Raw genomic sequence first — 25,014 nt, 5'->3', positions numbered from 1 at the left:
TTATGTATCAATTACAAATGCAGGCAAAAGTTCGGAAACTTACACAATGAATAAAAAAATTGTGGACAATAAAGACAAACCATGCATACTGAGAAATACATGAGTGAATACATGGACGCGCAAATGAACAAGTTAGTGAAGATATGATAATAGAAACCCGAAAAAAATATATGTACAACAGTCCGCGAAGAAACGCTGTAAAGCTATCAGCGCTCTAATTTGCGCTCGTGAATAATTCCATGGTCCAAGCACGTTTTCTATAAAAAGTCGCAGTTTCGCCCGAAAGGCGCGAAGCATCAATTGCGATAGCAAATTAGTAGAGAGCTATTCGGAGTAGGGATAGTAGTTTTATCGGTTGCATAAGCTTGGACACATCCGCTTACTAACTGAATTAACAAGCGTGGTGTCAGCGCGCACAAGCAAACATGAATAGATCACACTGAATGACCACAGCCAACGACTGCCAAAACGCTGGCAGCAAGCGCAAGTTCGCGCGGTCTATCGCTTCAACGGAAACTGAGCGGCGAATGCACAGCGTATACAAAGGTCAGAGCCGTGTGGAGATAAGAGACAGTGCGGGCGACCGCCGGGTAGAGAAGTTGTTGGCAGAGGAGAAGCTGCGCCCCCCCCCCCCCCCTCCCTCCCGCGCTGCCTTACCGCTTTGTTGCTTTCGCGTGGGAGATAGAGTGGCAAGTTCCCCTTACGCCCGATTGCAAGATACGCCTTTGGTGCCGGAGCACAGCGTCGCCCCGCCTCCCTACCTCCCATACCCCGACGGCCTTTCGCGCGACGGTCGCGTCTGCTTTCGGCCGTGCGTTCGCTCTCCGTGATAGCGCGCGCGTCCCCCCCCCCCCCCCCCCCGCGCTCTTGCTCGCGCATACGGCGCGCGGCGACGATTTTAACGCCCTTGGAATCTATACGGAACCTCACGGCGACGGAGACGGTGACGCCGACGGCAGAAATTCGGTTTAAGTGTCCATATAATTGCTATCGCAATAAAAGAAAAGTTATCAAGACCATTCAGCGTTGATCTCAAATGACTCCTCTAGCAAACGTAAAGAGGTCGAGTGATAAGGATTTTCCCATAGGTGACTACATTGTAACGCTAATTACCTGATAAAGGAAGCTTCCTGTGCATGCCATTTCCAATCTAACTAGGTGAATTAAAAGTCCGTGGCTGCTTGAGCACTGGTATGCTCCGAAAATAACAAGTTGGGGTTAGTCGTATACAGAAATTATCCTTATTATTTGTATCAAAGTGTGTGCTTTGCGTAATAAATTTAGATTGTTTCCGACAATAATGACAAGAGCTATATCTTCCGTGAGGGGAAGAGAGTATCAAGTAGAGGCGATTTAATGTTATGCAATAGTTAATGCTGTAACATTGAATTTAAGAACAACACTGTAAGTAGAGTTAGACATTGAAGAAAAAAAAATTTTTTTGTGAATATGCATACCACAGGAACCAGTTTACACAAGTACAATATAAGATGAAATGAATCATGTGCACAGAAATACGTGACTTGTAGTTGTGAAGGCTTTGGGTAAAAAACAGGTTGTGAGTTCTTTTCGGAAGACTATAACCACGCGAATACTAAGAATGTTTTCAGGAATACCGTTCCAAAGCATTATGGCGCGAGGCAGTGCTTGTGAATTGTAAGTGCATGTGTGGCCTGAAATTTGTTGGTAGCCGACATGCTTCCAACATGCTGAGATGCAGGTGGCGCGAGGTGGGGACATGGTTTATAGAGGGGCAAGGCAGATGGTTTTTGGCTGTTTATTATTTCACGAAGCGGACAGAATGAAGGAAATGTAGACCAGATGCAAGTCTGGTTTGTCACCCTGAACTGAGGGAAGGGAATTAATGCCCCCCCCCCCCAAAAAAAAAAAATAAATAACGAAGGCGAAAATAAGAAAATGAGTTGCGCACACACGTGGTGGTGCACACCAAGTCTGCAAATGGCTGCAGAGACCTGTCGACTTGAAGAACTGTACTAATACTTCATTTGCTTTCCATACCACCGACGCGCACAACCACGGTCAAGTATTTTATCCCCTAAAAACGGTTTTCAGTCAGGCCGGCTTGATGCTGTCCGAAGAAGTCCGAGCTAGACGTCGTACCGGTAAACGAACAGAGAAGAGAAACATTTCTACGAGATTCTAATGAAGATGGCAATCATGATAACAGGATGCTTGTGTCACGCTGATGTGTCTGTCATACTCACTGGAGAGGAGACGTGTTGCACTGTGTTGAAGATATTGCAGTGAGCGGAATATACAAGCTTGATCAGACGATCAGATAAACGATGTGTGTCCAAGTATTGGGTGTGCAAATAAGTTTTACGTCAGTTTGCGTGTAATGTCTGGCGCGCTTCTTGAAGGTTGCGTTCTAGCTCCATATATAGTCTACAGAGCAGCGCAAACACCGGGCATAGAACGACAAGACACAGGGCGCGGAGCTTATCGTTTTTGAACCCATGTTTAGCCCTGGCCCCAAATGTGTGCTAACCTTCTCACCTAGTCACGTTATTGCAGTGTTTGCTGAGAGCTCCGTGTCTTGACTAGCGAGCCTATGATGCATGTTCGCTTATTCGTAATTAGAGAAGGCTTACGCTATGTGACGAAACGTATATAGTGCTATTTGTGTACCGTCTCCATCTGTGTACACATTCATCCAGTGCGTTGACATTTTTCTCTCTGGAGATGAACGCTGTCTTGTACATTGACGCATGGTGGAGGAAACCTGGTCAACGTGCAACGTGGCCTAAAGAGGGTGAGATTCTGTCGATGGCCCGGCCTCGTCTGCAGGCTCAGGGCGCGGGCAGTTGATGTAAGTGACGTTCAAACCGAGTCGCTTATTTCTCTTCTTCTTCTCGAGGCAGGTGAGAACGTTCGTGATGTCTGTGACGAGCTTTGCGAACGAAGGTCTCTTTTTCGGGTCATCCTGCCAGCACTTGAGCATAATGTCGTACCTGGGTATTGAAAAGAAAATTATTGAAACAATGGCAGGCAAAGCTCAAGTATAAAGATATTATTGAAGGAAGAGCCCTATCGGAAAACGACAGGCATGCGAATAACTTATCGTTGGCTTAATAAGGTGCTAATCACTGTAGTTAAGCAGCATCATTGACAGACACTACAAAAAGTAGATGGACAGCACAAAAAAAATGCAGGACAGCACTTGTCACCCGTTTTGCATACTATCAGCTTTCTTACCACTGCGGAGGCTTAGCGGCTGGGGTGTTGCGCTGTTAAGCACGAGGTCGCGGCATCAAATCCCGGCCGCGGCGTCCGCATTTCGACGGGGGCGAAATGCAAGAACGCCCGTGTCCCGTGCATTGGGGGCACGGTAATGATCCCCTGGTGGTCCAATTTAATCCGGAATCCGCCACTACGGCGTGCCTAATAATCAAATCTTGTTTTTTTTTGCGCGTAAAACCCCCGAATTCAATTATCAGCTTTCCTATTGTTAAACTACAACGCAAGGCACGTAAATTAGTTTACAGCTCATCGGGGCAGAAGCATGGTTGTTTCATCCGGCGTCCTTGCTTGAGGAAATCTACGATGTCCCAGTTGTCCACTTCAGGATACGGTGTCACTCCGCGAGTTATCAGCTCCCACAAGACCACGCCGTACGACCACTGCAACAGAAAGACCACGTGGTATATATCCATCTTTATTGAGTATTGCCTCCGTGAGATCGGATTAAAATCGCCGAATCACTGTAGGTTGCACCCGTACACCGCACACTTACTACGTCTGTCTTGTGATTGTAGATGCCTTTCTCCAAGCTCTCTGGCGCCATCCACTTCACTGGCAGTTTAGTCTTCTTATTATCCCCGCTGTAGTAGTCCTTCTCGTAAACGTCGCGGGAGAGGCCAAAGTCGGCGACACGGACGACAAAGTCTTCGCTCAGCCTGCAATGGTAGCACCACTGAACACTCGTGTACTTCTCCGTCACAAGCAAAATGCAACGAAAAAAAAGGATTAACTATTTGCAGGCTTCATACTGAGCAAGGCGTCAAAGAACAAACAAGCCGAAAGACGAGAAGGGTAGAAAAATAAATATTGTTGGTGCCTCCGATATTTTTGCTTCCTTTTCCTTTGCCGCCATGACCACAATCATAAGGCTATGCCATCAGGCACTGTTTAAAGCTCATACTCACATGCAGTTTCGAGCTGCGAGGTCCCTGTGCACGAACTTAGTGTCGGCCAAGTACTTCATGCCTTCGGCCACGTGGACCCCGAATGATATCAGTTGTTTTACTGTTGGTGTCTGGAAGTGCAAAAAAAAAAAGAAAGGAAAAAATAGAAGGAAAAAAAGACGTACGGACGAGCAGAAAAGAACTCAAAGTATACAGGGCGATCATTTTTATGTATCACACTTTTTTTAAAAATAGCCTGTTGCAGATAACATAATTCGAATTCAGAGATGCAGAAATTATTTGCACGAGAAGTCGAAACACATATTCAACTAATTTAGAAAATCCACTGATTAACTTCTTCATTAATTACTTTACGGCACATACTGCAATTTACGAATTGTAGCCAGTGAGGTTGCAGTGTGTCTCCACTGGGAATTAATTTCCAGAATGACGCCAGTTGACGCCAGGATGATACCAGAATTGCAGCAAGCAATTCTCAATTGCAGGCTGCACATGCTGGCTGAAGAGCCATTCATTTTTTGTTAACTTTTTCTGTGTTCCGAGAGCTAGATAGGCCACAGCATCCCATGTTTAGTGGAACAAATGAACACATTCTTACGCATGACATGTGCTTGGTACCGGCAAGAGTGTTAACTTGGGCTAGCTCGTACGAGAGACAGCTAAATAGAGTAACAGCGAGGGAAAGGGACTTTAACGTGTCCCACCCTTGCACTGTTATACTAGCAAAATTACACCGGCAATACGAGTATAACACTGCACGAACCTTCACCTGTCAGCAGGTTTGTTTTCTATGCTCGAAGAGCAAATTCAGCGCTGGCAACCTCTTTCTACGGGAACAACTGCTTGTCTCACATATAACTGCATCCTCTGAAACTTCTTGTAATCTGCTATGGAGTAGGGGTATATTTACTTGACCTAAGCAATGCCACTGTTCTCCATCGAGAATGTGATCACACTTTCTTTCGGAGTACGATGACTCACGAAAATGGAGCTAAACGCCGATCGAACCGTTACTCCCACAAAACACAGTTTCCTACAAACGTCACGAGAGAGAACTGCGGCGCTAGTGTTTGCAGGAATTGCAAGTATGGCTGTTCAGTCAGCATTGGATTGACGGTTAGCACATGCATTTGCCTAAGCTTCGTTTTTGTGACTCCAAACAAGCTTCGTGACTTCGCAAATTGATGTCTTTAAACAAAATATTGCGTTATAAGTGCAACGATTTGCAGGTATTGCGCATGTGCACAGAGATTTATTGTCTTGCGGTGTACTTAGAAAAACTATGACCACTTGGACATTTAGAAATATATAGCATAACAAATAAGACCGTAAGAACGTCTGAAGCCACAAGCATGAAGATTTGACAAATTCATGTATCCTGACCATCATTCCCATAGCGGTTGAACGATCCCAACCGGTGAAGCAACAAAACGACAGACACCGACCAAAATAAAAGCTAAAAAACTAATAAAAACTGAGCAAAAGACGTTTCGGCTTCGCTACGGAAGCCTTGTTCACAATGGGGTGAAGGAAAATTCGTTGCAGCTTATGTACTCTTGAGCACGTGACGCAAACAGCGCGTGTACGACTGGGGGAGGGTTCCCTGACTTTTTTATTACAGATTGGCCATACGCCTGGCGAAGGTTGATGAAATCGAGGGTTCGACGGAAGCCCGTCTGGTCGGGATGAAACATGAAGCAACAAAACGACAGACACCGACCAAAATAAAAGCTAAAAAACTAATAAAAACTGAGTAAAAGACGTTTCGGCTTCGCTACGGAAGCCTTGTTCACAATGGGGTGAAGGAAAATTCGTTGCAGCTTATGTACTTTTTTGCGTCACGTGCTCAAGAGTACATAAGCTGCAACGAATTTTCCTTCACCCCATTGTGAACAAGGCTTCCGTAGCGAAGCCGAAACGTCTTTTACTCAGTTTTTATTAGTTTTTTTAGCTTTTATTTTGGTCGGTGTCTGTCGTTTTGTTGCTTCATGTTTCATCCCGACCAGACGGGCTTCCGTCGAACCCTCGATTTGATCCCAACCGGTGTTCCCTCTAGTAATTTTAGTAAGAAACTGTGGGCCGCTAAAGGGCAGCTGCCAACATTCTCTTTGATCTGGCGTGCAGACACTAACGTAAAGTGCCGGAGGATTCCAATGAAGCAGCCCTCACGTTTCTCTCGTCTCGTATGTAGGATAGCAGGTCGCCGTATTTCATGTAGGGTATGATGACCATGAGGCCGTCCGCCCTGTCGATGCTCAACCCGATGAGCGGAAGCACATTCACGTGGTGAAAGTCTTTCATGATGAGTGCCTCCTCCAAGAACGCCATGCTGTCACCTTCGCCACCGCGAGAGTCTGCAGCGTCGCGTCAGAGAATATCTCGGTCAGTCGAAAGGGATTGACGATACTTTGTGTCGAACGATAAAAGCACGAATTCCTTCGCGAACGGAACTTTGGAATGCAGGAGCGAAAAATCACGCCCGCACGTACGCTCTCGCTTTTTACACTCGGCACGCCAATCAGCGTTGTGAGCACTGAAACTGACTGACGCTGCTTAATCTTTTAACGTAAAATAAACACAGACGCTGCAATAAGGAGTGGATTGTGCTTTGGCTAGGTTATTTCATGTTATGAGCGTGAAAGTAAACGCAAGAGGCAAAGAAAAGTGCAAAATATTTTTTTTTCGAAGGAAGAAACACACGGAGACCTGCAAATTGAAGCAGTAGAGAATAAACAAAGGGGTGAAATGAAGTTCAACCTTTAGTCTCTAGCGAAAAGTTTGAGTATGACAAAGTGTTGGTTTAACACCAGTTTAATAGAACCCTAAACTATCTGCTTCACTCAACCTTTTTTCGAATGTTAGCAGAGAGATAGAATGGAATTTCGAGGAGCAGATCTGAAGTGCTCACGCATTTCATAGATTAGCTATCGCAAAAATGGTTGTACATCTCGGTCGGCAGTTGTTATTGTTAAGGTTACAAGGTGAATTCATTAGGTGAAAATATTTGTATCTTTTGAGGGCAGGATCTTCTCTGACTGGAAATACTTTGATGTCGCACTATTTTAAAATTGAATAACTTGTTTTATTGTTTAGGCTATTTTGATGCGTGGTGATTTACATATTAACCCACACAATAGTGAAAATAAATTATGAAGGCCACTTTAATATAAAATTTCACCTAAAGGCTCCTTAGGCGCACGTTGTAGAAAAACATCATACACCATATACGATGTCTAGGTTGTTACATGTAACAACTGTCCTTGAAATATGCTTTAAACGTTATGTCTATTTAAGACGCCACCAGAGTGTAAGGAAAATGTTTACAATGAAAAGTGAAACGGCAGGATTACATACTGTTATGCAGAGTTTTCACTGCCACCTCTTGGACTTGGCCTTTGTCTTCGAGTTTGATACTCCCAAGGTAGACACAACCGAAGTGACCTTTTGGGGGATAGAAAATCAATATATGCTTTTCATGAAAGTATATTCCGGCTTTCAATAACATCTCCAAATGAAATTGATTTTCTGTCAATATGTCAAAAGTACCTATCAATCAGCACTTTTCGTGACCAAATGAAAAGCTGTAGATGTAGCAAGCTTTCCTTACCAAATTATTATTTCTATATTATTACTGCTTTGAAGCAGCACGACGTAGTGTTGCGAATATGGGAACAAGCTGCAAGCACCAGCACTTCAATATCCGATACAGGATATGCACGATAAACTTCCAGCGGATGCTTGAGAAAAGCGATAGATTTATTTATTTATTTATTTATTTATTTATTTATTTATTTATTTATTTATTTATTTATTTATTTATTTATTATTTATTTATTTATTTATTTATTTATTTATTTATTTATTTATGAATACTGCAACCCTAACATAGGGTTTTAGCAGGGTGGGTATACATTTGCTAAATGTACAAATCGGCAAAACAAATAAATATAAAACAGGTAAGGCGAGTACACGCTTTCAGACAAGACAACGGTTTGCAATAAACAGGCATAAGGGCATATAATGAAATCAGCGCTACATTCAAGCTGATCACGAGTGGAGAATCGCTACAGTGATTGAAATAAACAGCAGGAGCACATGCAATAGAATTCAGACACTCACTACTGGAGCTGTGCAGCAAAAAGGTTCAAGGATGACTGTGAAACAACTTCGTTACTAAGATTATTCCATTCTGTAATTGTCCTAGGGAAAAGCGAATACTTGAATGTGTTATTACGGGTGGAGAATGGGGTTATTGTAAAGGCATGCCTCTGCCTTGTGGCATATCCTGTGGAGAAATTAAGTATATGTGATAAGTCCAACTTAAAATAACCTTTACTAACTGAAAGAAAAATTTCAATCTGATGATTTCAAGATGAGAACACTATTAAATAAAAAAGTCGCAGTTTCGCCCGAAAGGCGAAGCATTGATAGCGACAGCAAAGTAGTTGACAATCACGTGAAGTAACGTTCGTAGTTAAGCCGGCCATATAAATAGAAGTAAACGTTCGCTAATTAAATTACAGGCGAGGTTATCGCCGCGTGCACAGGCAAACATGAACCGATATCACTTGATGACTGCGAACGCCATCGCCGTCGCAATGCTGACGTGATGAAGCGCGCGCCGGCAGGGGAAAGCGAATGCTTCTTGCTGCCTCTCACATCAACACGTGTACGAAATATGAGGTTTCGCGACCCACAAGATAGGTGCACGGGAGACAGGGTGCATGAAACCACCAGCTATCTCGGCTCGCCCTTATTCCTTGCACGTGTCGCAGATTACATCCAAGATAAGGCGCGCGGGCTGCGTATGCGCTCAGCCGCCCGCGACCATGCGCAACCACGGCCGCCCAATGGGAAGAGACGCGCGCTCTCCTCCTCAGGCGCGCGCTCTATCAGGTGATCTCAGCACTGGGCGCGCAGCAAGACGGCGCGCATCAAGCCCCCATCATTTTCAGCTTACCCTCGCATGCTCGCCCTCGCACCCGCAGCGCGCGGGCACATTACAAGGCGCATTCATTAGGTGAAAGTATTTGTATCTTTTGAGGGCAGGATCTTCTCTGACTGGAAATAGTTTGATGTCGCACTATTTTAAAATTGAATAACTTGTTTTATTGTTTAGGCTATTTTGATGCGTGGTGGTTTACATATTAACCCGCAGAATAGTGAAAATAAATTATAAAAGCCACTTTAATATAAAATTTCACCTAAAGGCTCCTTAGGCGCACGTTGTTGGCATTTCTATCGTACGTACACCTTATATGGAGCATCACGACGACAGCGACGGCAAACATTCGCCTGAAGTATCCATATATTTGCTTCTACTGCAATAAAAACAAAGCACACAACCGGATTATTAGGGACCCACTAGAGAGAGAGAGAGAGAAAAAGGTAAAGGAAAGACAGGGAGGTTAACCAGAGGTTATCTCCGGTTGGCTACCCTGTACCGGGGGAGGGGTAAAGGGATGCGAAAGGAGAGAGAGAGAAAAATAAGTGAAAATAAAGAATAAACAAAAAGGAAGGAAACAAGAAAATCACACACGCACACAAAACAGAACTGTTTCTGTGGGCACTGTCATGAAGTCCGCGAAGGTGTTCTCGTGTTGCATAGTCTGAACGTTCCGTCCTAAGTAACACAATGCAGAGTCACAATTTGTCACTGAGTCCGGTGTCTTTCAAGTAACGCAGCAGTGCCTTCAGGGCGGCTCGCGCCATTGTTTGTGTAGGCCAGTTTCCAAGGATGTTCCTTTCTGTTATTGGGCGTTTGTCCAGTTGATCTATTGTCGCTGAGAGAGCTGCTCTCTGCGGGATGAAACGAGGGCACTCACAAAGAAGGTGTGCGATTGTTTCGTTGCACCCGCAGGATTCACAAAGTGGGCTATTGGCCATTCAGATACGAAAAGTACGCATTTGAAAATGCTACTCCAAGCCATAGACGGATTAGAAGTGTGCAGTCCCGTCGTGGAAGGTCGAATGGAATACGAAGCTGTAAATTAGGGTCCAGGGCAGGAAGGCGTGCACTTGTGAAATCGGAGGAATTCCATTGCATCAATGTTAGCTCACGCGCAAGCGCGGAAAGTTTTTTCGCTGCGTCGGCTCTCGAAAGAGGAATGGCAACGCAGTTGACACCGTCATGAGCAGATCGGGCCGCTGCGTCCGCTCGATCATTGCCATGTATGCCACAGTGACTAGGCAACCACTGATATATTATATTGTGCCCTTCATCAATTATGCGATGGTGTACTTGTCTTATCTCTGCGACGAGCTGCTCATGTGATCCATGGCGCAGTACTGAGAGTAAACTCTGTAGGGCTGCCTTGGAGTCACAGAAGATTGACCATGGATGGGGTGGTTCCTCCAGAATGAAATGAAGAGCCGCACGGAGGGCTACCAGTTCAGCAGCTGTTGTTGATGAGACATGTGACGTCTTTAGCTGCATCTTGACGGATCTTGCTGGAATCACCACTGCGGCAGCTGAACTTGTAGGTGTGACTGAGCCATCGACATAAACATGTACGCGGGCACTGTGAACCTCATGTAAAAGTCCTAACGTGGCCTGTTTCAGGGCAGATGACGGCATGTGAGCTTTCTTTGTGATTCCTGGGATGGTGAGGCGTATGTCAGGTTTGTGCAGGCACCATAACGGTGAGGATGGTCTTGCTTTACGGACCCACTAGATTCCGTAAGCAACTATGTATGGTAAAGACTGTTGTGCTATTTCGTAAAATGGGCCAAGTTCCCATTTCTGCAGGTCTACTGAATTTATTCAACTTCATTGAAAGCAAACAACATGTTGCAGAATGTATACAAATCCCTACAAACATTGCCGTAAGATTATTTACGTCATGCAGTGGAGAGCGTAATGAGTCAATTGCCGTTATTTTGCGCCATTGTGAGAGGAGAAGCGAAGAGGAGAAGGCAGCAGTGGCGGAGGAAGCAGCCTTTTGGACTATGGGTCCGGGCTGCATTTTGCCCCCCGAGTGACTACTACTCAACATCTTATGCAGGGACTCTATGCGGAGCGCGATTGCATAACAAGGCGAGATGAGGATCTTTACGATGACAAACGGGTAAATGGAAGAAAGTGCACTCCTTTATCTCTTTCTTCTTTATTTCGGAATTCCCTCCTCCATATTAGTATGGTGTATCAATTCGTTATGTAATAGCAATCGATTTGTGATTATGAGCAGGTAGTGCAAAACTAACAGCACAAGTTTTATTTGCATCTTCGAGTTTCATTCGCGTTTTCGAGTTCTATCGATGCGTGCTGCTTAAATTGTTTTTGCTATTATAAATAGGTAGGTCAGCGTGAAGAGCACCGGAAAGAACGGAGTTTCGATGACGTTTTCACCTAATTTCTGACGAAGATCAGTCCACCTGCTGAAACAATAGGTCCGCCTGTGTGAGATGCATCGCCTTGGTTCATCTTTTCTCCATATACAACGCTTTATTTCTATCTATCGGATCCTAGACCTTTACCTCACACTAGCCTTTTCTTTTTTTTTCCGCTACTTATATCGATGACCTCCGCTGAAGGTTAGAGCTCCAACGATTCCAGAAATGGCTTGACGTGCCATGAAACGAGAAATGCAGCTCTACACAATAACGACTAGATACCTTGGCCGATGACAGGACCCAAATGGAGCCGCCCTCGATCGATGAGTAATTTTTCTCTTTCAAGCATGGTTCTGGTTTCTTCATCAATGTCAAAGGGGGCCTCCATCAGTACTTGCTGGGCATCAGCGTTGCTTTCTCGAACGTAGCCTGTACAAAAACAATAATAATCAGAAAAACATGACGATAATTAGCGTTGCGACTGAAAAGGGCGTAAAAGCAATACATGTTTTCTTTCATGCACGTGGCTTGTTCTGCACGCCCCTTATCCTTGCCTCAGTGAAGGGTAGCGAACCAAATGTTTCTCTTGCCCTTAACCTCACCACCCTTTCCTTCCCTTTCTTGCTGCCGGTGCAGAAAGACCGTTGCACAATGTCACTTCAACTGTAGTCGTGTTGTATAAAAGCAGCAGCGAAGTATAAAACTAGCAGTTCAGTGAGTAACATTTCTGAAAGATTAAAATGGCATGTAGAAGTAGATTTTACAGACAGCATTTCTTTGCTTGCTTGTGTGCATGATTTCGCTTTAAAAATGTTGGCGTTGACATACATCTGGGTTCAAGAATTTCCTCCAGCAATGCAATGTCGTTGAGCTGCCTATAGGCGACAACCTTTCCGTTAAATTAATATCACTAAGAAAACTAGCAAACCGCAATTATTTTTTCACATCGTTACTTGTTGTTGGCCTACTTGATTCAGTTGAACCAACTAGTACCCGGCAACAAGTAATGATATGTTACTTCTCTTTATAGCAAGCTCCGCTTTCTATCCTTTTATAATAATATCACATATAGCCTCTGCAATGTACCACGCGCGATATCCGACGTATTGCTTTGACAAAGGACAAGTGCTGGCTGAAGGTGCAAGCCATTTTTGTATGTGTTAAGGCTTCGTGTGGCCATGCGAAGAGAAATCGGAGCGCATAGAAGTCATAGTTGCGGAGGCAAATTCGTTTCATGCGCTGGTACAAGTGTGGAGGTTTATAGGTTCCCAACAGACAAAAGGCAAAAAAAATAAGAAGAAAAAAGAAAGAAAAATACGCCTTTTTCTGTCATGTTCTAACTTCAATTGTTTCGTGTCTGACTAACCCCGCAACACTGGCCTTTTTTATGCGTCGTCGAAAGTTACCCTCTGAATTCCAGAAAAGTATAGAGATAACCAGGTTATTCGAGAACCTTCTTCTTGTGTATAGAGTATGACGGACTCAAGTTCCCTCACGATTGAATCCGTTAGCCAGACAGTCGCTCTTGTTGTGACGCTTGCCGAGGCTAACGACGTAGCCAGTCTGCCAAGTGCCTTTGACTCGTTGACGTCGGCGGCGGCGGCGCAAGAAGAACCCCACGCCGGTGATCACCACTGCGAGCACGACAGCCACCGTTGAGCCAGCGATGATACCAGCATGAAGACCTGGCTGATCAGATGTCATCAGCTTAACGGCGCCAACCGGGTAACTCCTTCCCGCATACACCACCTGCTCAAACCAACCCCGCGCAGAGCATTCAGCGTGCCTATGCGCTAAGCGGTCAAGACTAACAAAAGATGCTTGAAATTTTCTATAAAAATTATAGCGGTCACAGCGACCATATGGATGAATTACACTATATAGCTTTACCTTCAAGTTCACACTAGTACTACCGTACTTGACAATGTAGCATCGCTATAAGTGTATCAAGTATAGTCCTAAAATGTTCCTAGCAATATTTTGTAGAAAATTCATAAAATGTAGTAATTTTATCTTCTAACTGTAAATTAGTTCAATTATACATTATAGCTATGTGTTCCATACCAGGCAAAAAGATATACATATGCAAAGCACACTGTGGAATCTATGTGAAGTGAAGCTTTCAGTAAGCAGTTAATTAAATTCTATAAAACTGATGTACAACACAACTTCTACAAGTTTCGCAGCATTGTGATTACGTAAAATACGTTGTGGGGTTTTATACGTTCCATTACGATGATCTTTAATGAAGCACGCCGTAGTTGGGGACTCCCAATTATTTTTGATCATCTGGGACATGGTGAACGTACGAGCGCTTTTGCATTCCGACCCCGTCGGAGTGCGGTCGCCACGGCCGGGATCGAACCCACAATCTCGTGCTAAGCAGAACAAGACTGTCAAGAGGTGCACGTGGTACGTTGCAAAGGAAAGGTGAAGATGACAACGACGACGAAGGCACGAGTGGGACCGGGCAATAGCAGCGGAAGAAGTCGAAGAAGAGAAAGAAGAAACTCCGGAGATCCTCGCGGCGCGAGCGAGGTAGGCGGGAGCTGCGCCATTGTGGGAGGAGAAGCGAAGATGAGAAGGCAGCAGCGGCGGAGGAAGCAGCCTTTTGGACGATGGGTCTGGGCTGCATATATTGAAAATCTAGAAGGCACAGCGCCTTAGTAACCGCGGTTAAAATAGATTGGCCGAAACGCCACCGGCGACACTCGACGCCCTTTGCAACCGCTGTGAGAGTACACCGCGCCACCTAAAGCCTTTTAGCTAACCTATCCTAACCTATCCTATCCTAACCTAACCTAACCTTAACCTTGACCTTAACCTTAACATAACGTATCGTGGGCGACACGCAAAAGCAATACTCCTCACGGCGTGAGAATCAGAGCGTCGCCGGCGGCGTTTCAGCCAATCTCGTTCAACCGTGGTTGCTAAGGCGCTGTGCCTTCTAGATTTTCAATATAGGCATCCGGGCTCCTGCCTATACCTGGTACTCCTGAGTGTACGGCTCAACGTTTGAAGCTGGTGTACATCTGCGAGGCGTCCACCGGAGCACAGACCACATGCCTCTATGATCCTGCTCATCCCTCCTGGCCTACGTTTCTGCCCCGTCGTACCACGCTGTCTAGCCTCCCAGCTCCAGCTTTAGGGTATACCTCAGCAGCAGCCTAACATCATCTTAGTAGCACAATAACTTGAAAATGAAAGATAACAGTGAGAGGAACGAGAGGAAAGGCCACCGCGATCAGCCCTGTTTACCATTGCACTATCTCCAGGACCGGCCGACCTTACTCGGAAAGATGCCAACTGAGATGGCGCGCCATACTCCAGGAAAGAAAGAATAGAAAGCTTAGCTTTGGTAAAGGAAACATACGCTTGAAGGTGTATATTTGCTGCACTGTGAGAATATTTAGGTACTGTTGTTTCACTGCGTAAATTTGTAGAGAACAGAGCCGACCACCGGCACATCTGTAGTGTTATAGTACAGGTGTGGCTACATATAGGCGGCTTTGTTATATAAGTGTCTGTATTGTGTGTGCAGCAGAAACAAAACCCCCCGAAGCCTCCGTACACATGAAAAACACAGGAAGGCTTCCCGGTAAAATATATACTTGCCGTTAGAGTGAGTGCTGTGAATACCAACTGGCCAGACATTCCATTCAACCCGCAGCGAGGCGCATTATTGTAGTGAATATCCTTATTTGATTTGTCACCAGTCACTAATGTACTCACTGATGTAACATGTTCACGACCGACAACAAACAGCTCGCCTCCCTTTGAACTGTTTGTTGCAGCTGTGCTCATTTTTGAATGATCATGTTTTTGTAGCGTTCTCCGGTGATTTATTGCTCGGTTTTGAACCTGACGCGATAATTCGTGGTGTCCTGACGAGCGTGTTCGAGGAGCAAACTACGAACCATGTCTTGTAATTGTATCCAACGAAGCATTCTTTTTTTTTCATTACCTTAGCCTTACCTTTATAACCGTGGAAAAACAAATTGTGTTTACAGCGCTTTCGTATAACGGTGCTCCGTGGGTAATGACAGTATGCACCCCCTGTGACGACACTTTTGTTTGCGGACCTGCAGGATCCTGACTTATTCATGCTATCCAAACACTTACTATGCCTAACGTTTTGAGGACCAAGGAACCGACATAGTATAACAATGCACTAACCATTCATGAAACGCATTTGCGTGTTCATTTTTAAGCTCCGTAATATAAGAACAGTAACGACTTTTTGTTGATGGTCAATATACTCAGCTACATCAACTATATATAGAACAAGAGCGTTGTTCTTTGAAAATAAAAAAGCTGTTCGGAACATGCTTACTCACTTCTAACGCGCAAGGTGAATTGTGTTCCAGAATGCCAGGCTGCATCTTGCAAACAATTGAGTGAGAGCTGACATTGATGATATTACAGGCGTCGTCCAAGCCCCTGACACGCACCGAAACCTGCTCATGGTCCATGAAAAGTTCGAAGTGATTTCCCTAAAAGAAAGAGGAACATCTAATCAGTACGCGTAAATCAGCCAGTAAAATACCACCTGATCTGGCAACGCCTGTTGAAAAGCCCCCATGGAGCACAAATACCCATTAATTGAAACAAGGCAAGGGAGAGTCTCTCTCCCTATATATATATATATATATATATATATATATATATATATATATATATATGCACATACATACATACATACACACACACACACACACACACACATATATATATATATATATATATATATATATATATTAGAGGTTTGTTTAGTGCTGTGTTGGGAAATATTAAGGGATATCAGTAGTTTGTAACTGGTAAAAGGCTTCAGGTATGCAGCATAGAAAGCATGGATGGCCAACGAAAGTCATATGGCCTGTGGTCTGCTGATGCGTTCACGAAGTCGTTCATCGATACCGACGTCAGCAAGTGGTCCAATACAAGAAACGCTGGAGTTGTTACACAATCACTGATGCGCGATGATATAGACATGGCTGCAGGTTACTGTAGCTTGGTAAATTATTCCGGCAAGATTACAAAGACGTTTGTGATCTTGAGAATTTAGACCGGTCAGAAGACGGACAGAGAAGAGGCGTGGCACACACAAGCACTGGACGAACAACTGTGCTAAAACCGTCTGTCCTTCGTCTTTTGACTGGTTTATATTCTCAAGAATATGTACTAACTGACCCAGATCACAACTCTAATGATATTGAGTACCTTCACAAAGACCGTAATTAGTTACAGTGATGATGAGGATGACATCAACATCATAGAAATAATGCAGCGCAGGGATACTGGTATTGTCGTGCGGACTAGTCAGTACTAGCCAGGGGATCATAGCTTTAGTGAATTGTCATATCGTTACATGAATATCAATATAGCTTAAAACAGATGCTAAAAGAACTAGAATCCCGCACCGTGATTTCAACTGCAAGTTCGCTGGGGTCGATGCCGCGTTCCATTTCCGGAAACCTCACAAACTGCGGCTCCGGCTGGTAGATAAACGTGAAATGTTCTTTGTCGCCGTTGATGGCCAGTGGAAGACGCAGCCCATCCATTTGAAAACTGATCCACACGAGAATAGAGTCGTTCAGTCCCTTCAACTCGCTGTGGCTGATAACAGACGACTCCATAAGAGAAGTGCCAGGGCACTGCATCTTGAAGCCTCCCTCTACGACGCGACATTCCTGTAACGCAAAGTATGTCATCAAAAACTTTCAGTGGGCATCTCAGACGTTACAAACAGCGCACATGCTACAAGACTTAGGGCAAGGCGTCTCGTTTACCTTAAGCATACTGTGTGATGCTGAGATTTGCTTAGACATTAAACCTTCTGACCGAGAGATTGCAGTGAAACGTAAGCGCGAGGGAGACTGCTCACTTTGCTAGGTTGAAGCTGGGCTCCGTAGAGATGGAAAGTAAAAAACGACTGGCGCGAATGTTGCTACCTTACTTCAGCACTGTACTGGTCATGTTTTTTTATACATGGGGTCCGCACATGGACAAGTAAGATACTAAAGCATTGCTGTGACGCCCTTTTTTTTTGCTATGAGTGTATCTTTGCTACGATGCAAACTAATCGAAGATCGTAATTGTGAGCTACGGTTGTGAAGTTTCTGCTAAAAGATCGGTAGAAAGCATCCAGCATTTAAAGCTATATATATATGCATGAAAACTTGCAGTTTTGCGTGCCAAAACCACGATCTGATTATGAGGCACGCCGTGTTGGGGGACTTCGGATTAATTTTCACCACGTGGGGCTAAATTTAACTCGCATCGAAATCAAAGTGCACGAAATCTTTTGAATTTTGCCCCATCTAAATGTGACCGCTGTGGCCAGAACAAAGACCGCAACCTCTAGCTCAGCAGCACAACACAATAGCCACTGAGTTACTATGGCAGGTAAAGTATATAAATAACATGGCACGTGCGTTGGCAGACTTAGCATCTGTCCAATACGCAGTAACGGTGGCAATAAGCACACGAAATACATAGTCGGCAGCGTTTTGTTCCTCTTGTCTGAGGGCGGTTTCGCGAATCGAATACGCATGACCCTTTTCGCGGAGCAGTTTACTCTAGAGGAACGAGATGGCGCTTTCGGCGGTGCGCCATACGTTGCCTCAGCGAATGCGCACGGATACGAAACCACTACTGCTTCTGCCCTGCTACTATGCTATCAGCTGTCGGATATACAAGTGGGTGTTCGCTAATGCACTGTGCCCAATTCATGCTGCAAAATGTGTAACGATAAAGGGAAGACGTGTGCGGTAGTTAGTCGCAAAAATAGTGATTCGCATATTAAGGAATGGAATCAACCTGTGTCGCCGCTGCTACATAAGGACTGCCTGTGTTGTCGACCTTTCGCGATGCACGGCTCTCCTTGAGGATAAAAAAGGATAATTCATCCGCCAGCGCTGTATAGCTAACCTCCAAAGGACTTCAACTCCGCAACGTCGGCACTTACGAGTGAGTACCGCTCTTTACAAAAGGAAGTAACGCCACTTACTGGCATAGTAAGTTTCCCGCACGTTATTTACACACATATACCCCTACTCGCATGCAAACTTACGCCCACGCTATCGCCAACGTATCAATAAAAAGTGAATGTGCGCACACTTGAATCAATGTGCTGAAGCGTGAGTGACTGCGACTACACCAAGACACGAATGTTGGAGGCTGAACGTTTCGTGACGGTCCACAGAGTAAGCGACGGGCTAGCGATGATACGTCTTTGCTACAAGCTACCACAAAGTACAGAACATTTACATTCCAAGCTTTGTGCGCCGCAAGAACAAATCTATCGCAGCAGAGCACACCCGAGAGCGCGATTAGGCTGAAAATAAACAATCAGATAGTAGCCTCACCGAGGAACCGAAGAACTTAGTATTACTGAGTCAGAAACATGACAAGCCGCTGCTTCAAAATGTTTGCCAAATAAAGAACGAGAAGAGTGATCCTGATGTAATTCATAAGCGGGAAGTTTGGACAGCTTGGAACACATGTCTAGCCTCGCTTTTAGTACAAGCACCGCACCGCGCCGTTTAGACAAGGCGCAATGAGCTATGAAAGCACTTACATGTCCTCTAAAGCTGTGGCCAAAGCTTCGTGTCGTCTACACAGTCACCGTCTACGATATGCGTTGAGACGGCGGTTTGCTGCGCCGCACCGGCGTCACACGCTTGCATTGTAAACACGGAGGTAACGGCGGCAGCTGAGGCAAGCAATGGACGCGTCACCATGTGATCAAACATGGCAGCGCCCATGGGAGCGCCGGGAAAGGGTCAATACGAAAAACAAGGTCATGAATGAAAGCTACATCTTGCCTTTCTTATGTTCTCTTTGTGCCCTTGGTTCAGAGAAGTCACTCGAGTGACGATGACGGGCTGAGCCACGCTGTCCAGATGGGCGCCCGTCACATCAAGAGTGAAGTTCCCACTGCGAACCAGTATTGAACCCATGGCAACAATCAGCATCAACGTACCTAATGTCGCTCAAGCACAAAATGGTCTTCCAATTGTTTTGAAGCCCAGCTTAGCTCCACCCTCGACCACCCTACACCCACTGCGAGCCCTATACCCTTTGTATCGATTTTTAAGCATTCAACAAAAAGGCAATAACTATGGAGAGTGCAGCAAAGATTACTTTGTTGAATGCCGCCATAAGTTTAGCCGACTCATAAATACTTGTGTCTTAAGTCTGGTAAAAAATATGTGTTATTTTCTGCGCTAAGTAAATCGTCATTACAGCCATAGCAATTTGATATATATATATATATATATATATATATATATATATATATATATATATAGACTGACTGCCCTAATGCCATCGGATGCCATCCTTGCCGAAAACCGCGATGCAAAGTTTGCCCCTACATGTGCACATCGCAACAGGTTACTAGTAAGGCTTCAAATTTTCGTTTAAAAATCAAAGGCGATTTCGACTGTGACACTAAAAACGTAATATATATGCTTGAATGTACGGTGTGCAAAAAACAGTACATCGGACAAACAGAAGGTCCTTTTAGATTGCGCTTTAACAATAATAAATCCCACGCTAACACGTTGCCCAACCTGCCCATCTCAAGACACGTGCACCTCCCTGACCACTCATTCGATAAACTGAAAGTCACGTTACTTGAATCTGCATTTCGTTCAAATTATGATACAGAAGCCCGTGAATCCTTCCTTATCTATAAGTTTCATACCGTCGCGTGTGGTTTGAATGAAAGTGTAGGAAAATTGAGTTGCCTGTCATTGTAGCCCGTCACTTGTTTCTCCTTTCTACTAGTACGGCACTAATCCCCCCCCCCCCTTTTTTTTCCCCTTTTTTTTTCCTGTTTGCTTGGTAACATAGCACATATTGGGTGACGTTTTTGTTGTCGCCTGACGATTGGTTATTGCACTTCATTTCCGTGCGTTTTTATGCTTTGTATTTGTAGACGATGTGTTTGCAAACGCCATCTGTTTATACACGTATCAGCTGTCCTTTGTACAATCTACACGCATTTTGTTCGCTCAGTTTTATCGTTTTTCATGTAAACATATCTTCATTCGGTTGATATGCACATGTATATAAACTGTACTGACGCCATGCATTGTATTCTGATGAAGGCCGGACCCCGGCCGAAACGTCAATAAACCGCTTCATACGCGCGTCTACTTCACTGTGAATATTTACCCGGATCCAGAATCGCTTTTTTCTGGTATATATATATATATATATATATATATATATATATATATATATATATATATATATATATATATAAACGTGTGAGCTAACCAATGCTTTTTAAACACGTTGCCACTGAATTCCCGTGGACATTGACCGGAGGACGATCTCTCATCCCTCCAGGAAGAAAAAAAAAAAAAATAGGAAGCAGTACATGGAAATCACAACTTTTAACAGCACACTTGGACGTTCACGTTAACAGTCATAAAGTCTGTGCTCAGATCCCCACAAATACATTAGCGATGTCTGTCCAGACAACTTAATTACTGTATGTTTGACACAAGATGTCCTTAGTTGCTCTTGCGCGAAGAAATCCGACCTACCATCATCAATAACTTTGTAAACTACTGTCAAAAACAACTTTACATATAACACCAGCAAATTTCCTGAGTGTCACTTGCCTGAACGTAGACCTCTTTGGTGTCATGTCGTCGATGACGGGGTCAGGTTTGTAGGTGAACTGGGAGCCCAGATTGTCTTTTGGAATAAAAGGAACTTCCGTGTTATCTATAATGAGGATGATCTGCATCTCCTGGTCCAAGTGACTTTTGTTGGCGACGGCGCTCGTTGAGCACTCCAGGAAAGTCGAGTTTATCCTGTCATGTTGCATATCAGTTATAACTGAAGAAGTAGTTATTACGACGTATGTATACACAGCCAGAGCTATTTCGTCACCATGTCGCAACAGACGGCGATAAACCGAGCGTCCGAAGCTGAACGAGGGTTTAAATATGGTAGCAGACGACGCTCGGTAGCGCCGATGGGCAGCCTTGAGGCCCTTAAGAAAAAAAAAAAACAAGAAAAAAATCTAACTGAGCGACACAAATTAATGGCCTCAACCCGACAAGGAAGAAGTCCAGTCAACGCAAAGACAAAGAGAACACCCTCATAGTGTTCATTACGGATAAGGACGCCCAAGAGGCCGCCCGACATGGCATCCGCAGAGAAACTACTGCCTGATCGCAAGTTTCACTTTGTACAGGCAAACTTGAGCTTGTTGCTCTCACTGAGGAACGTGCTTTTTTTAAATTGTTGGGTTCGAAGTATTTACTGAATTTTAATTCAGGAAATAATATTATGACGTAATATTGTGAGTGTTGCTTGTAGCCAAGACGAAATAGCGAGATGGACGGACAAACAAAGATTCGCATGGCCTAACCTTCAATTAAGTCTGTCACACTGATTCCATTTGAAGAAGAAACTCAGGTGCTGCCACATCATGAACCACGCGCCGTTGCGAAAATTAGATTGCACCGCTTTCACTAGATGACAGCACCTACGAAGTACGTACTCACTTATGTGTCGTTCTACGTGGTTACGTATTCTATACCCACGAAACACAAAACGTCTTGAAAACTTCTCGGAACGGCTACAAACGGCTATAGACGTCTTGGTCTACACAAAGGCATTAACAGATGTTCTTGGAAACATTATGTAGCAGGATGTACGGTTAATCAAATATGCTATTGTGTTTCAGCTGTGGTAACAGCCCACCTCTGGCGTCACCGGAGTATACTTTGGTGAACGTCTTGAGAGCGTGTAACTCAAGAACTTTTTTAGATGTTTTTGTCGGAAGATGTGCGACAAGCTTGGGCGTGCGCGTGAAAGTGAAAAAGATTTAAAATGCGCGTGCCCGACGCGCAGAGTTACATTCCGTGCGACTTTAACAAGCCATATTCAATCCGTTAACGTCGCATCATACAGCCTTTAGCTGCTTTCCCCCTTTGGGTGAACAAGCAGAAAACGCCTGCGGGGTTATTTGATTCCTTTCCGATTTTTTCACTCGATGAGTCTGTCACGACAGTCAAAGTTTAGAAAAAAGAAAACGGCCGGGCGCACGCGTGCGCGCCCGTTCAGCGTGCTTATCAGAGCTGTGCCTTCATTTCCCTTTGCGTGAACAAGCGGTGAAAAAGCTGGAATTGCGATACCAGGTATCGTCACCAACAGATCTGGCCGCGCGCAGTCGCAAACGTGCGCTCCGCTTGAGCGAACTGCTATCTGCTCTTGGACCGCACCACGGGGGCGCCATGGGGATGCGCTGAAGTTTCCGCGAGCGATTCAAAGGGGCCGTATTCATGCTCGCAAGCGTTCGCTCGCCAGTGCTTATGCTTCTCTTCCCAAGTCTTTTGCTCACGTTCAAGCCTTGACCAGCGCCTGCAGATACGGTGCATTTCCTTACGGTACGTGTACGTTTACCTGCTACAACTTGCACGCCACTTTTGTTTTGGTGGGCCCGTGCTGGCGCGAAGATTAGACTGGAATATATTTGCATGCACGGTTTGTAGCAGAACGTTCTTTTGTGATCTGGGAGGTAAAGCTGGAGTTTCACATAATTGGTTGAATTATTACAGAAATTCTAGCTGCGTGTGGCCTTTAAGATGGCAGCAGCGTGCTGCATTGCGTAATATACCGGGGCTTTGCTCTCTTGGCTTCTCCTCTGTGTAGCTTCCAGCACGCTAGCAGGCAGGAAAATAGTCTTGCGTGTGGTAACTTCACTTATAGTTGTAGGATTGGAAAACTATTTGCGGCATGAGATTCGTGAGACGACGTCCTTAGTGAGGTCATTCTATGATTTGTTAAGTGTTTAGGGTCCCTTTAGGAAGAGAATGGTTTTATTGACATGTGGTACAATACCACAGTGATATTGTAAGAGGCACTCGGAAGGAGCAGTTGCCGGCCTTGATTGTCAGGCTAAGCCCACAAGTTGCTACAACCCACCAACACCACTACTTAATTAAAAGTAGCATACTCTTATAAGAGATTCGTTTGTAAACCATCTAACTGCTAATGACCTACTGCAAGTCGTGTGTGGATCAAACCATTTGCCAGTTTAATTTCACTCTACAGTAGCTTTTTCATATCATATCTGCAACATAATTCTGAACGTCGTCGTACAGCATAAGATTTTGAGAGAAAGTATTGCTTAAATTTATAAATGGGAACGAGGCAAAGCAATGGCACATATGGTGCTATTTGAAATACCCAATCGCACATCTTTATTGTAAATCAAGTGTGGCTCACTCACTTTTTTCTTCACTGTTGTATTACAGAGCAAACTTCTGTGGGCAGCCAGCGGTATCCAAGAGGGAAGGGACCTGGATTGCTGTGGTTACTGCAGCTGCGTCTTATGTGGTCACCTTTTCTAGTGTATTAAAAAAATTTGTAAAATAATTCTGCATGTCCTTTAATTTATTAGTAAATAAAGCCGCTTTCTCACAAGGTCAGGTAATTTTTTTCTGCATGTTGTTATGCTCATTTGCTTTGGATGTGTATTGCACATTTGATATATGTTAAACAATTATATGCAAGTTATTATAAATAATATAATGTAATGATTCACTTTAATTTTCAGTTCTATATAGTAACATGTGTACTATGAAGCTAGCATACGGATGCATGGAATGCGGAAGAAGTGGCCATTAATTTTACTTACCACGTCGCTGTAGAATGACAATCTATAAATGCTGCTTTAAAGACAGCTATAAAAGCCTGCATATTGTTTCTGAAGCCATTATAGATTATGACTTCGGAAACAATATGCAGGCTTAAGAGTTTTGTTAGACGTCCCCAGAATTCTGTTGTAATTTGTAACAGAATTCTGGGAACGTCTAATAAAATTCTTAACTTGTTCTTGTCAAGATGTTTTATAAAAGCTGTATAATGTTTCCAAAGCCATTATTACAGAATTCTGGGAACGTCTAATACAATTCTTGAAGTTGTTCTTGTCGAGATGTTTATTAGCCAGCTTTTAGCGTAACGTTAGCAGGGCTTACTGAAGTACCTGTAGACGTCCACGGCTAGAAATTGTCTTGACCAGGACAGCTATTAGACTTTTGGATTATCCGTTCAAGACATCTTTTAGACATCAAATAGCTGCTTGTGTGTTTCGTGGGTAGTGACCTGTACTGGGCGATTAATTTAAATGCACAACGCTTTTTGAAAGTCAGAAGAGTAACAAATACGTGTCAACGACCTCTCTTAGGGCAATATTGCGTTTTAATTAGTGATGACAGCTGGGTCTTCACTGTGTAATAGACTCTTCATCAGGCCTCAACGGAAATTTTGGCTATACACTGCTATACTTGTAAAGCGTCATCTAGGTTACGGTCTACGGCAAGAGATTCTGCCGCAAAAAGTGTAGTAATAGCAGAGATAGATGCAGATGAAATGGTGCGAAGCTATTGTGTGAGGAGGTAAGCTACTCTCACCCACACCAGAAGTTCTCTCCCACCACCTCGTCGAGCGTCCGGAACTGGCATTCCTACTCTATCTTATTCTT

General features: G+C 44.3%; 1 protein-coding gene across 1 annotated transcript in view; it reads right to left on the bottom strand.

Annotated features, from left to right (window-relative positions):
- Positions 1 to 1,949: 1,949 nt before the first annotated feature.
- The window catches only part of LOC119462194 (hepatocyte growth factor receptor), a 49,940-nt gene continuing 26,875 nt past the window's right edge, over positions 1,950 to 25,014 (bottom strand). Inside the window, exons 12-23 of the mRNA XM_049672867.1 lie at positions 21,137 to 21,331; positions 19,325 to 19,436; positions 16,919 to 17,188; positions 15,836 to 15,991; positions 12,995 to 13,247; positions 11,781 to 11,927; positions 7,521 to 7,607; positions 6,336 to 6,520; positions 4,167 to 4,276; positions 3,755 to 3,917; positions 3,505 to 3,641; positions 1,950 to 2,972 (exon numbers count right to left, since the gene is read on the bottom strand). Of these exons, the coding sequence (XP_049528824.1) occupies positions 2,765 to 2,972; positions 3,505 to 3,641; positions 3,755 to 3,917; positions 4,167 to 4,276; positions 6,336 to 6,520; positions 7,521 to 7,607; positions 11,781 to 11,927; positions 12,995 to 13,247; positions 15,836 to 15,991; positions 16,919 to 17,188; positions 19,325 to 19,436; positions 21,137 to 21,331 (2,023 nt within the window). The 3' untranslated portion in view covers positions 1,950 to 2,764. The remainder of the gene's footprint in view (positions 2,973 to 3,504; positions 3,642 to 3,754; positions 3,918 to 4,166; positions 4,277 to 6,335; positions 6,521 to 7,520; positions 7,608 to 11,780; positions 11,928 to 12,994; positions 13,248 to 15,835; positions 15,992 to 16,918; positions 17,189 to 19,324; positions 19,437 to 21,136; positions 21,332 to 25,014) is intronic.

This window comes from Dermacentor silvarum, chromosome 8, assembly GCF_013339745.2.
Source record: "Dermacentor silvarum isolate Dsil-2018 chromosome 8, BIME_Dsil_1.4, whole genome shotgun sequence".
NCBI classification, from domain to species: Eukaryota; Metazoa; Arthropoda; class Arachnida; order Ixodida; family Ixodidae; genus Dermacentor; species Dermacentor silvarum.
Note: the sequence above shows the minus strand (reverse complement) of the source record. Positions and strands in the feature narration are given on the sequence as shown.